Source organism: Phyllostomus discolor, chromosome 4, assembly GCF_004126475.2.
Source record: "Phyllostomus discolor isolate MPI-MPIP mPhyDis1 chromosome 4, mPhyDis1.pri.v3, whole genome shotgun sequence".
In the NCBI taxonomy this organism is placed as follows: domain Eukaryota; kingdom Metazoa; phylum Chordata; class Mammalia; order Chiroptera; family Phyllostomidae; genus Phyllostomus; species Phyllostomus discolor.
Genome location: NC_040906.2, coordinates 53,664,506 through 53,678,053, shown reverse-complemented (window position 1 = coordinate 53,678,053; position 13,548 = coordinate 53,664,506). Strand labels below are relative to the sequence as shown.

At 39.4% G+C, this 13,548-nt stretch overlaps 1 protein-coding gene across 1 annotated transcript; it reads right to left on the bottom strand.

Annotated features, from left to right (window-relative positions):
- Positions 1 to 4,995: 4,995 nt before the first annotated feature.
- Positions 4,996 to 11,885, bottom strand: SPC25 (SPC25 component of NDC80 kinetochore complex). Its single transcript, XM_028509735.2, has 7 exons — positions 11,739 to 11,885; positions 10,620 to 10,772; positions 10,452 to 10,517; positions 9,736 to 9,882; positions 8,625 to 8,729; positions 6,926 to 7,024; positions 4,996 to 5,215 (listed from the first exon to the last, which is right to left on the bottom strand). Exons 1-7 carry the CDS (start codon positions 11,782 to 11,784, stop codon positions 5,091 to 5,093), a joined length of 741 nt encoding a protein of 246 aa, XP_028365536.1. The 5' UTR covers positions 11,785 to 11,885; the 3' UTR covers positions 4,996 to 5,090.
- Between the last annotated feature and the right edge of the window lie 1,663 nt (positions 11,886 to 13,548).

The following is a 13,548-nucleotide window of genomic DNA, read 5'->3' as shown; positions in this document are numbered from 1 at the left end:
TTTCCTTAGAACCCCCCTTTTTTGTCCCCAGTATCAACTTTAATATTTAAGCTAATATATTCATATTAGCTCTATAATCTTCCTAGGTTGGCACATAGTAAACCTCAAAAATTAAGCCCTCCATATTTGATTAAACAGATAAAGACCTATGTATAACTCAAAGGTCCTCCATTCAGCATTTCCACAGACACCTCAGCTGATGAGACCTACATGCTTAGAAACTTCTCAGTGAATCGCATGGGGTGCAGAGATCAAGTACTCTGCTCATTGTTTTCCTGAGATCTGTGGGTCAAGACAGTTTACCCTGCCCCACGCCCTTAATCATTATGCTTCCATAGAAACAGAAAAACTCATTTATACTATAGAAGTGTAACAGTGGCCAATTGTAACCTACCCCACCACCCTTGCCACAGTGTTTGTTAGTGCTGACTCTGACTAATACCCAGCTTGTAGATGAATAGCATGTTGGTATAAGAATCCTAGGAACTAACTTCAAAAGATTCAGGCTCCACCTCCAGGCCTCCCAGCTCCAGGAGATTTGTGGACCTCCAACCGTGGAGCCAGGATGACATCCCGTCAGGATGTTGTGACTCCAGGGTGACCCAACCAAGATGACTCACACCGGATCGTCCCTTGCCTTACCAGAATGGACTGTGCTGGTCTACACATAGAGACTTTTCAAACCCTTCCCCTGATCTGTTTGTTCTTCTCCCCTCCCTCCTTATAATAACCTCTGCCTGCACCGAGGTGTAAAGACGGGTCTTGTGACCTGAGTGCCCCATCTTCCAGGTGGCCCGCATCTGAATAAACTAGTTTCCTTTATATCAGCCTTTACTTCAGCTCCTGCCTCTCAAGTATTGGCTTTTGTAGTGGCACACAGCATTCGGTTATAGAAGTTTAAATTGTTTAGAATCTTGTTAAGAACCTTGTCTTTACTTACTTTCACTGCAATGTAACATAGAGAGACAGAAGGCATAGTCTAGGTGAGACTTGTGGATTAGGTGCCAGACTGCCACCTGGGTTTGAACTCCAACTCCAACTCCAACACCAGTAGTTTGATGTGAAGTTACTTAAACTCTCTGTACCTTGGATTCCTTACCCATAGAACAAGGTTACAGGCAGGGTAGCATCTAGCACACAGGTTTTCGAGGGAATATAAATGAATAAATATACAGGGCCTGGCACAAATAAGGCTCTTTTTATTACAAAGTCTTTTCTTACAAAATCATAAGCATGTACTTCTGTAACGTAACAATCACACTCAAGCACACCAGATGACATTGTACGTGGAACATTCAAATTAAAACTATAAATTATTACACCCCATTATTACCCCACCAGTCACATTCAAGCACACATTACTTCTACCAGACCCGGTATGTAAAGGGCTTAGAACGTTGCTAGACACCTAAGAAAGGCTAAAAAAGTATTCACCATTATTCTAAGGTAGCCAGCCCCAAACAATCCTGGTTTGGGGATGAATCAACTTCCCAGCTGAGGAAACAAATCATTGTAAAGCTCTGCAGTAACAGGCACTTTATTTGCTGATAGTACACTGTTCCTACAGTTGACTTCGGATCCCACAGCGGAGCTGGATCCTACACCATCCCTTTGTGACTTCCCTGCTGTGTGGCTTGTCCCACCTCCACCCCCAGTTAGAAGTGAAGAATGGCTGTCCTAGAGGAGAAACAGACCCAAGTAAGGAGTTCCCCGTCTCTTCTCTCACCGCCAACCTTCATCTCTCTAATTTGCAGGTGAAAGTGTCACAGGTGGGTACAGGTAACCAGGTTCTTAGTGATCAGGACAAAGAATTGAACCAAACACCCAGAGTTTATAGAAGAAAACATGGGAACAGGACAACTCCAAGCAGAGATTGACCTCATAGGCTGGAGGGGCTTTATTCTTATAGGGTAGATCCTTCCTGGCTAGTTTTGGTGGGCTTTACTGCGCATGTACAAGTAGTTGCACTACTTTAAAGCTACAGCGCATGTGGTCTCCCATGATCCTTCCCAATTGACCACCAGGGAAGAGGGGCCCACAATGCTACCAAATTGACCCCCATTTCTCCTGGGGTCCCCCTGTACTAGGTTCACCTTTCCCTTCGCCAGAGAATTATACCTCTCCATGTTAGAGATTGGTGGGAAGGAAAGGAATTATTTATTCAAGTTATACAGAGTTAAAAGTAATGACTTAATGTCTTCATCAAAATTCCAAAGTCCTTTAAAACATCCACAAACACACACAGTCCTTCCTTCCCCCCTTTGCCCAGTCTGGGGTACCGCATCTCAGGAAAAGAAATAGAAGTCCGTGGCTCAGGCAGCACCTGGTTCTTCCTGGTAATCCATGCTCGACTGGCAGGACTTCCTCAGTTCCCAGCACCATCGGCTGTGTTGCTGGGATCTTCAGCTAAAGCTGCGTGGTGGTTCTCTGCTGAAGCTGCATGGTGATTCTTCTCATGGCTGCCGGGGGAGGGGGGTCCCCCTGTGCCAAAAGTGCGTGGTCCTCCTTACATGGCTGCAACCTCGTGCTTCCCTCTCCTTACATGGTTGCAGGAGTCTCCACTCAGCCAAAACAGCATGGTTCTCTCTCCCAATGGCTGCTGCGTCTGGGGTTTAAATCCCCGCGCCAGTCTTCCTCTGCAGCCCCATTTCTGACTCCTCCCACACTCGGCCTCACCTGCCAGAACTCACATCCTTCCAGCTTTAATGGGCTGCCGTTGTGGGTCTGGGCAGGTGCGGCCTCATGTCCTGGAGCCAATCATCTCCAAGCTCCCATGCAGGTGCTGTAACTTGAGGGACCTGCCCCCCAGTTAAGTCTTGGTGGGGAAGTTACTTCCATTCCCCTGACTCAGAGCTTGGCCACAGCTATTTAACATATCTATGTAACCAGCCAAAGGCCATAGATATGTTAAATGACCACGGCAAAGGGTAGCTGCAAGGTTGTTGCTGTGGGAAACAGCTCTCAATGGCCCTGATCCATTTGTCCCTTCCCCCAACCCACATCTGGGGGGGGGGGGGGGTTGAGGACATCCTAAAATCTGGATACCTTGAGTTCTGCACCCCATTACAAATCCTTCTTTTGGGGATCCTCTGGCTGCACCCTCCTACAAAAGGGATCCTTCAGAATTTCTTTAATAGCCACACCATGCCAATGCCTTTTCACTGAATGATTCAAAACACATCATCAAGAGTTTGTGGTATGAGACATGGCTTCTCTTATCTCAATGAATGATCTTATGTTTTGTTTGTTCCTTGTGAATGTATTTTGAGCAGGGAACTCAGTAAATAAACACTGTAGTAATCTGCTATTTTTTTAATGTTAAACATCTAATCTCTCTTTCCCTTTTGAGAACTATAACATCCCTACTCTTAGTGTAAGTTATTGCGGTTTGCCCACCTCCACACCCCCGATTCAGGGGGTATCTAGTCTAATCCAAAGCATGTACTTTACTCCTCTGATCATCAGTGACTGGATCAGGGATTGAGATGGGCTTGAAATTGCTCGAGTGCACCAAATGGAACCTGAGCCCAGAAATAAACAGCTGAGAAATGGATCCTACTGATATACTGTATTTGGAGCTCTATCCAAATAAGCTAGGTCCACAAAACACAAAGTGGGCTTACGCATTCATTTAAATGTATGTATGTTAAAAAAAAAAAAAAGGCCAAATGTGAGGCTAAGTGTGAAGATCTGCCTATGAAAACTATAGTTTTGCTCACTATACTCCCTCTGTTAAAATGACTCCTTTCAGCCAAGGCGATGCTAAAACAAATAAGACTATTGTTAGTAGAACACACACCAATCTCTAGGGCAGTGTATTAGCCTTTCATTTCTGCAGATAATACCAATCAGTGGTTACTAAAAGCTCGTTTATACTCTGAGGCAGGTGGGCAAACACTCCCATCAGTCCACAGCATCCTTCTCATATAAGTTCCAGTTATATGAGCAGAGCCTGAGCCAGGTCCTAGGCATGAGAGGCAATGTGAGAGCGCGCTTTTGAAATCCCCTTCCTACACTAGACAGCTGGCCTGAGGATTTCCCCAGATGTCAGAAGCAGCAGAGGAACTGTAGGTATAGAAGCTGTTGTTCCATGGCTTTTCAGGTGTCTTCAAGATATCCTGTAGTACCACGTAGCCTTCATTACAGCCAGCAGAATGAGATACAAGCACATTTACAAGGCAGGGCAGTCATAGAACAAAATCCTAGACCACGCTGACATGTGAGTTCTACTTTGTGTTGGGTAGACTCCCCAGATGAAAAATTTATATCCAAACCACAATAAGCAGCATAAATATTACAAAATGGAAATTGGTTAAAATGTTCCATACTTGGATTTTCAAAAATATAAACTTCTTTGACTATCTTAGAATACTGCCAACATTCTTCTGAAATGAAGGTGTATCCTTTAACTCTAGATCCTTCTTGGTTTGAGATATTAGGATGGTAGTAGGCAGTACTATCTAGTAGTGTTCATTTTACCAAGGACATTTCAAAATTTGCCAACCCTAGCTTGGGCCCACCCTCCTGTTTTTAATATTACCTGTTCATGACTTTCAAATGCTTGGAAACCACTGAGACAGGGTGCAAGCTGTAGTGTATAGAATTTATCTAAGAATATATATGTAGGTATATTGTTGATCCTGACAGCTGTGGTGGTGAAGGACTCTGACCCCCATGCAGCTGGAAATCCTCACAGAACACACCAGCCTTCTGCAGGTGCAGAAGGAAACACTTTTCCATCCATGCTTGGCTGAATCTGCAGATGTGAAACCCAGGGACATAGATGGCCGACAGTGAATTCATTGAAAAAAATCCACATTTAAGTGGACCTGCGTAATTCAAACCCATGTTGTTCAAGGGTCAACTGTGTGTGTGTGTATATTATCTTTTATTTTACAAAGAACACATTTGATTTTATATAAATTTTGTTTCCTAAGATTTTAATTAAAATAGTTTAAAGAAATATACCACATAGAAATGTTAAAAAAAAAAAACAAAAGGATTATAGGCAAACTGGATAATGAGAATTCTTTTTAAAAGAAATACACTTAGGGAAGAAAAATAAACAGTTTTTATATACTATTTATACATTAATTATGAACCATAGTACTAAAAGCTTTCCGAACATTAGCAAGAAAGGCCGAAAAATTTTTGGTCTTCCTTAAATTCTCTTGAAATTCTGCCAGGCATTCAAGATGAGGAGCACTATCAGACACTAGAAGAAAAAAAAAAAGATACTTTGAAGAAATTTTTTATGGGAGAGAAGTTTTTACAATTTACATGCTTTCATTTGATTCAAATTATTTTAATTTCATTTTATTGAATTGAATTGAACACGGAATGATGATACACTTGATTTTCCATATCCTATCTTTTGGACCTTCCCTCTGCTTAATCTCCAGATATTCAAATCTCTGTACTACAATCTTGCTTTAAACAGATGGTAGTCAAGGGATTGAACAGCTTAGTGATAAAGAAGACTGCCATTTCCCATTATTTTTCCTATGCTTTTTAACTATTTAAACTATTTTAAGAGGAGTTTGTTTGTTGTTTTACATGTTAAATCAGGTTTTCACTACAAAATTTTGGCCTGACTCCTGGTATCCGACAGCTGGACCAAAAAAGAGAATAACTTTCAATACCAACCTTTACTAACTTACAATTAAGGGGGGAGGAGGAAATCTGAAGTTTCACAAATGAAATGGAGGTCATCAGAAAATGTGGTTGCTGTTCCAAAAGTGGTTATTTACAGGGCCTCTAAATAAATGATACTCAAAGTCACAAATAACAGTACGGATCTTGTGGGCTACTGAACCAGATGGTACGTATTGGGAGCAAAGGGAATCTCCAGAGAAGTTAATGAAAGGATAGGCATGAGCCAGCATTCTCTACCACCAATCTTGTCCTTTGTTCAAGGGAAGAAATTCAACCACATCAGATTTCCTGCTCTTCAGTAGAAACTGCTTAGGATACAAGGCCAGTGACCAAAGTAGAGAAAAAATAGAAAAGACCACTTGATTCAAAATTAAACTGTAGATTCCATCTTAATACACTCTCAAATACTATGACACTATGCGGCAACAGAAAATATCCAGTAGGGAGCTAATTTAAAAGTTAGGCAAGAGGTTTTTGGGGATTGATTTTTTAAATTCAGCATTCTTTAGATTAGAAGATAGTTACCAAGAGAGAAAAAAGCCAAACATTTGTATATGAATTTGATTCCTAAAATATAAATTCCACTGGAATAGGAACTGAGTCACCAGGGCACACCGGAGAGCCAACCAAACCTTCACCTGAACGCGTGTCTCCTATAAACGCATTAATGGGACCACAGGTATAAAAAGCTGAGAACCATTTCCTCAATTCCGGTAAGTGAATTACTTTAAAAGGGCAATTAGAATAAAAAAAGATTTCCATTCTCTTCTTGTTCACACTATTAGCAATGATATATAATTCCCATAAATCAAAAAACATCTGGCCTGCTGGAGAATCAGTAACTCAGCTAAATTATCAATGTGTAAAATTTTTCAAGATGGAATAATTTTGTAAAATTGACCTTTTTATGGGAAAAAAATTATCAGATTCTAATGATTTTACACTTGATTTTAAAATCACCTACTTGGATAAATTATAATGTTCACATTTAAGTAGTCATATCCTTTATAGCTTTAAATTCTCTAAAAGGATATGAAATACAGTGATCTTTTGACTTTTCGACTTTCCGCCGCCACTGTGACAATGGGCCATCCTGAAGAGCAGTTACTTATTACAGTCACAGCTTTTAGAAGACCATATGCCAAAAAAGTAAGACTGGAAAAGAAGACAACAGCTTGTGGGGATCTTATTTCATACATATTACTTTATATTCTGATTCAAATAACTCTTCGGGGTGCCATCTGGAATACCAGTTATGGAGAGGACATACCTTCATAGTCCCTTGCTTCATTCAGGTGCACGCAAAACATAAATGGGCTATCAGGATGTTTAGGGTCAATATTAGTGAATATGAACTGTAATTTATCACCTGAAAAAAGAGATTAAATTCTTTAATATGAGCATATTTTATTATGTAAAACTTTTGATGGAGGTGCACTTCTTACCTTGTCTCTGATGAATATCCACACTAAGTATACATAGGGTAGGGCACAAGTAGGTTTACAGTTGTGAGTATGCAAAAGTTTATTACTGTATCATTACTTATTATATTTTTCATATGAACTGTAAACCTACTTTTGCCCAGCCCTATATATCCACTTAATGAGAGCTTCCAAATGCATGCCAAAAATGTGTTTTAAAATGTATTGTAGTCTGGCTCTAGCCAGTGTGGCTGAGTTGTTTGCAACACTGTCCCATGCACCGAAAGGTTGGGGGTTGGATCCCCAGTCAGGGCACATGCCTGTGTTGTGGGTTTAATCTACCAAGTTGGGGTGCAAATGGGAGACAAATGATCTGTGTTTCTCTCTCACATCAGTGTTTCTCTCTCTCTATCCCTTCCTCTAAAATCAATAAACACATTTTTTAAAGAATGTAGTATAGTTTAAATATGACACCAAAAACACAGATAAAAGAAAAAAAAACACATTGGGCTTCATCAAAATTATGACTCTATGCTGAGTTCTCTAAGTATTTCTGGCAAGTAGCCAAACCAGTGCGATCTCGGGTGCTCCAAACACAGTGAGCAGAGCTGTAAACTGGTGTGCACACACGTAACGGCCGTTAGAATACAGACATGCTTTACCCCAGTAATTCCTCGGTGGGAATTCCATAGGAAGTATACAAAAGAATGAGGGAGTCTACATTCACTAGAGTACTCCTAAAACTAAAAAACAGGCAGAATCCAAAAGCTAAGTTAGAGGCAACATATGTGTTAATGATACATTAATGGAATGAAATATTAAACCACCATTTTAAATTGACCATCATGAAGGGTGTAACTGGAGAAACGTGAATTATACAATACCATATTGAACAAAGAATGGAAATTATTTGTATGTTGGCAACCAGCCAAAAATACATTTATTAAAATACTGGATGATAAAAAAACCAAGGCTTCAGGAATTATGGTGATAAAAATTTTATATTTTCCCCTGCCTTTCAAAAAGTTCCTAATATAGTCATTATATTACTTGAAAACATGAAATATTTTTACTTTGAAAAAAAATTTTAATTCTCCACTTAAAATAAGACACACCTTCTGAGCTCCTACCCTTTGCAACAGCTTGGATGAAGCTGGAAAACATTATGCTAAGCGAAACAAGCCAGGCAGTGAAAGACAAATACCATATGATATCACCTTTAACAGGAACCTAAACAACAAAACAAAGAAACAAGCAAAATATAACCAAAGACACTGAAATAGTGGACAGGCTGACAGTGACCGCAGGGGAGAGAAGAGGGAATTTCAGGGGACAATGGGAAGGGTTCATGGGAACAAATTTAAAGGATACATGGACAAAAACTAGGAGGAGGGTGGTAATGGGAGAAAAGTGGGGAGGGTTGGCGGGGGGCTGGATTGGGAGTAAAAGGGAGAAAACTGTACTTGAACAATGACTAAAATAAAATTAAAAAAAAAAAGAAAAAAAGACACACCTTCTAATTTCCTGTTTTATTTATAATATACTTACCATAAATTTTTCGAATTTCTAGTCCAAGTCGATCTTTATACAGGTCTACAGATTTCTGTAGCCTTTGCAACCTCTCATCATTAGCTTTTTTAGCAGTGGAAATAGCTATGATTTAAAAAAACATAAATACTATTAAATATTTTATATAATGCTCAATGCTCATTTTTTTAAAAACTTGAAAACTATAAAAAAAGATGCCAGACAAATGAATCTGCTTACATTATTCAGTTTCTACCTCTACCAATTAGCAAAAGAAGTTTCTGTTCATTCAAGCAGAAGGAAAAACTGTGTGAGAAAATATGCACAAGGAGTGAGAGGAATGTTTTATTCTATTTTATCATTTAGTAGCATGAATAAATAGACCAAGGTTTGCATAGCTGGCGGAGAAACATACTTTGTTTACACTAGTTTGCTTTTATGGTTAGCCAAGAAATTACTTCATTGGAAAAATACTCTATTCTCTTAAACATAACTTTTCTCAAGAGAAGTCAGCCTTATTTCATGCTAGTTTAGAATTGTTCTTAAAGTCAGCACATTATTTCCTAACACATAGCAGATAAGAAAAATAATGCAGACTAGCATACAAATTCTGTAAGAAAAAGCATTAACAAAACAAACCTTGCTATTTTCAAAAGATTTGAGGATTACTTTGTGAGCAAATAAGACTCCTTTCTAAAGAAAGCCCTCATTCAATTATGAAACTTTTTTATAAAAGAGTCTTTCCAGCATAAAAAAGGTGCTTAATAGTTCCCTGCAGACAATGCATGCATGATCAGTACATTTCTTACCTACATCACACTATCGCCTTTCCCTGACCAATCTTATTTAGTGGAACTGTCTTCCACTATGATTAATTAAACTCCCATATCAACTTCATTATTACTCTGGCTCTATTAGGAGTTAAAAGTACCTTTAAGTAAAACAAAAGAAAATAAAACCTGTTCAGCTACCCTTCACAGACACCTCACAGAGATGACTGGCTGGCTATGTCCCTAAGGGACAGTATTTACTTTTGGAAATAAGCTGGAGAGAAGGCAAGATATAGTTGTGAACCATCACCACTTTGAAATTTAGACTGATGTTTTAAATACGTGTGCAACTCAAAACTTACTTTCCTTCTTCTTCGCATATTCTTCCTTAAGATCCTGGATTTTTGCAGTCAGTGCTTCCAGCTCCTGCTTTTTGCCATTGACTTCCACAATCAACTTGGACAAGTTATCTTTCTTTTCTTCAATGAGCTTATTCTGCCTACAGATCTCTGTAAGAAGCACAAAGCATTTGCTAGACAATACACACTTTGTTCTCCAACACATATCTACAACCAAAACATTGACTTTCATGAGATGAATACATCATGTTTTGTTTCCTAATGATTAAGAAATTATAAAAACAAAGAGAAAAAGCTCCTAATCGATTCTTTCCAATTTGTCTTTGAAAATAGAAAGACAAAAATGCTTTTTGAAAAAAAATACCAAATTAAACCAAGGATTTAAAAATCAGATGACCATGATCCTTGCAACTCTAACCCCTTCAAATAAATACAGAAATAAACCACCAAAGATGATCAATAAAGGCACAGAATATATACAAACTGATACCATTCATGTAACACTCAAAACCACAATATAAAACAAATTAATGATAAGAAAGTTCTGGAAGCAGGTGAAGCAGAAGGTATAACATGGGATGGCCTATTCATTAAGCTGGGTTACCAATACATGTTTGTTATTTTTATGTATATACATACAGAATACATTGTTTAACTTGCATAAGGAATTTCATAAAGATGTTTAAACAAAGTTCTGGGATCTACAGATTGTCACATACGATTCTGATATCCTTGATACATTTGAACCATTCGTTCTTCTTCCTTTAATTTCACAGAGAGCTTTTCTGAAAGAGAAATTGGAATTGGTGTTGTAATTCAGCAGAAATAACACTAAAAAAACCCCAAAGAACAACATAAACAGTATGTTACAAGGTAACGTTAGGTACCTGCCAATGCTTTATTGATGTCCTTGTAGGTATCTCTTAGTCCCACCATCTGACAGGAGGTGTCACTGACATTGCTTTTGAATTTATTCCAAAATTCATTTATGTTTTTATCCAACAGTGCCAATTCATCCTCTACCATTTTGTAAGACAATGCTACAAAACAAAGAGAACACACTGCAATTTTTAAGTTACTTTAATCATATTAGGAACGTATTACAATCAACCATATTTTGGCAGTTTGACCTTTGCTAGAAATGGTTAGTTAGCAACTTACTTTTAACTCTAGATATTCTAGGGCAGATCAAGCCACCTGAACTTAACTATGGTTAAGGTGCAGCAAGATTCAGGAAGCCTTTACTTCCTACAAATGTGTTAGTAGTAAAATTGCACAGGACACGTACATGTTATATAATCCTGGGAAAATGACCCGACTACGTTTTCTCACAAGTAAAATTGGTGACATCTAAAGCACCTCCCAACCGGGACACTTTCAATTCCAGTCTGAATCGTCAGGTCCCAGGTGGCCAGCCCTCTCCCATAGGATAAGACTCCCACAGGTCTACCCCGTCTCTTCCTCCCACCCCTGATCAATTAAGGCAGCAGTAAAACGAAGGCTGGAGTGGGGGTTCAGTGGATGTAGCCATAATGTGTGTAAGTCACCTAGACCAGGGGTCCTTAACCTCCCTCCTTCCAGAAGTTGGACACCGCCCGCAATACCGCCTGAGCTTCGCCTCCGGTCTCCCGGCCTCCACCGCGGTCCGTGGCAAAACTGTCTTCCACGAAACCGGTCCCTGGTGCCCAAAACGTTGGGGGCCAATGACCTAGAATCTCTGGGCCTCTGTGTCCTCCACCATAACAAGATATCCTCTAAGACTGCAGGTCCCACCAGTTCCCTACAACGCTTAAAACCTTCTCAAGGACCAACAATCTTCCCAGGGATGCAGACCTCTTGTTCGGCCTTTCCACCGCACCCCCGCCCCCCGTGAGGCCCAAACTCGCAAACAACAGGGCGTGCATTTCAAAGACACTGCTTCGGAAAATACACATCCGCCCCCAAACCCACTTTCCTCTGCCGCGACAGGCGGATCCGGAGGTCAGCTCAGCTACCACTTCTCTCACCTTCTCCGGGAGGCCTGAGCCCCGCCGACTTTCCCACACAAGACATGAACCGACTGCAGCTAACCGCTAGACTGGACCCACCTCCCTCGGCCGCGCCAACTTTCCTATTTCGAACACACCGCGCGTTCCTCCTCCACACTTCGAGCTTCCTCTCGCCTTCTGATTGGCTGGTAGCGTAGGTTTTCATTAAACGATTGGTTGACGTAGCTTTTCCGGAATCTCGCGGCAAAAATGGAAGAAAGAGCATTCTGGGATTTGTAGTTTTGTGTTGAGAGACCGCTGCACTCTCTGCTTGCCTTAGAAAAGTATTAGTAGTTTCTGGAGAACTTAGCCATTCATCAGTTTCGAAAAAAGGTTTCTGCAACAAACGTAAATAGTGGACTTTAACTGTATAGTCACCAAGTATATACTTTCTTCTTTGTTACTATCAGTAGCTTAAATAAAGCTAGTTAAAAATAATAAAGCTAATAGAAATACTGTCGTTTTAATTGGTCTCATCTTTTAATAACTCTTCATTGGGAATTGGCTGGAATATTGCTGTTTATTGGCTTCTAATATTAACGCTTCCAGAATTTTCTGATTTTCTTTTTTGACCATGTAAATTAAAACTGAAACATTAAAAGGCAGGGCCTAGTACAGGTACTTCCTGCTACAGTAGACAATAACACAAAAGTATTAATAGCTAAATTTTTTGGTACCTGCCCTCTATTACTGCTATTTTGCAGATAAAAGTGAAAGAGGGATGGAGTGATCAGAGGTAATTCAAGGTATCTAACAGATGTTTGAAAAATGGGGATACTGGCAGAACTGAAATTGTCTTCAGCATGTTGGGGGAGGGGTGTTGTGGAAAGGCAGAGACATGATGAGTTATGATTTTACTATGTTTAGTTTTAGAGAATATTGGAGATATTAACCAAGTGTTAATGTTGTTTAGGCAGTTTACTTCTCCTTAGAGAAGTATTACACAGTGGCTAACTGCTCCAACTCTGCAATAAGACTGCTGGGAAAAATCAACTCCAGGCTCTGTGATTTACTGAGTGACTGTGGGCAAGCTACTTGGTCTCTTTGACTTCACCTTCCTAATCAGTTAAGTGAGGGCAATAATAATAGTAATATCTTCCGCACACACCCAATTTGAAGACTAAAAGAGATAATAAATACAAATGATTTAAAATAGGTCCCTGTAACATAAGTACTCAAAATGGTTTCCTGTTTTTATGATTTATGCCTTACATACTTCCTCTGCAATAGGTTGTCATATTAAAATGTATATAAATGAGACTTTATATAGAACAAAGTCTATGTTAGCAAAGAAATAGAGAAATTGTTACAACTAAACATTAACTGTAGCTAAGGCAATGCATGTAGATCCAGTTACAAGACAATCACACAACTTGTGGATTTCCTGACTTTAAGGAAACATGTATTGTGCCATGTCTGAATAAGTACAGAACACAGGCATACCTTGGAGATATTACAGCTTTGGTTCCAGACCACCACAGTGAAGGGAATATCACAGTAAAGAGTCTCAATTTTTTTGGTTTCCCAGTGCATATAAATGTTACATTTACACTTTCTATAGTATAATATGTGTGCAATAGCATAATGTCTAAAAAATGTACATAACCTTAATAAAAAATATTTATTCCTAAGTGAGCCTTCAGCAAGTTGTAATCTTTTTGCTGGTGAAAGGTCTTACCTCCAATTTACTTTAAAAAATCATCTGCAAAGCACAATAAGACAAGATATGCCTGTACATCCTTTCCACCCTAATCCAAGTTGAAGTAATTTGTTATGTGTGGTTATTCTA

Bases quoted from the DNA above. Each gene is read 5' to 3' on its own strand.
- SPC25 (XM_028509735.2), bottom strand. From the start codon at position 11,784: ATGTCTTGTGTGGGAAAGTCGGCGGGGCTCAGGCCTCCCGGAGAAG. The intron at 8,730-9,735 runs GTAAGTTTTGAG...TTTAAATCATAG, and splicing joins ATATGCGAAGAAGAAGGAAA to CTATTTCCACTGCTAAAAAA. The intron at 7,025-8,624 runs GTAAGTATATTA...CTCTTTTTTCAG, and splicing joins AGAAATTCGAAAAATTTATG to GTGATAAATTACAGTTCATA.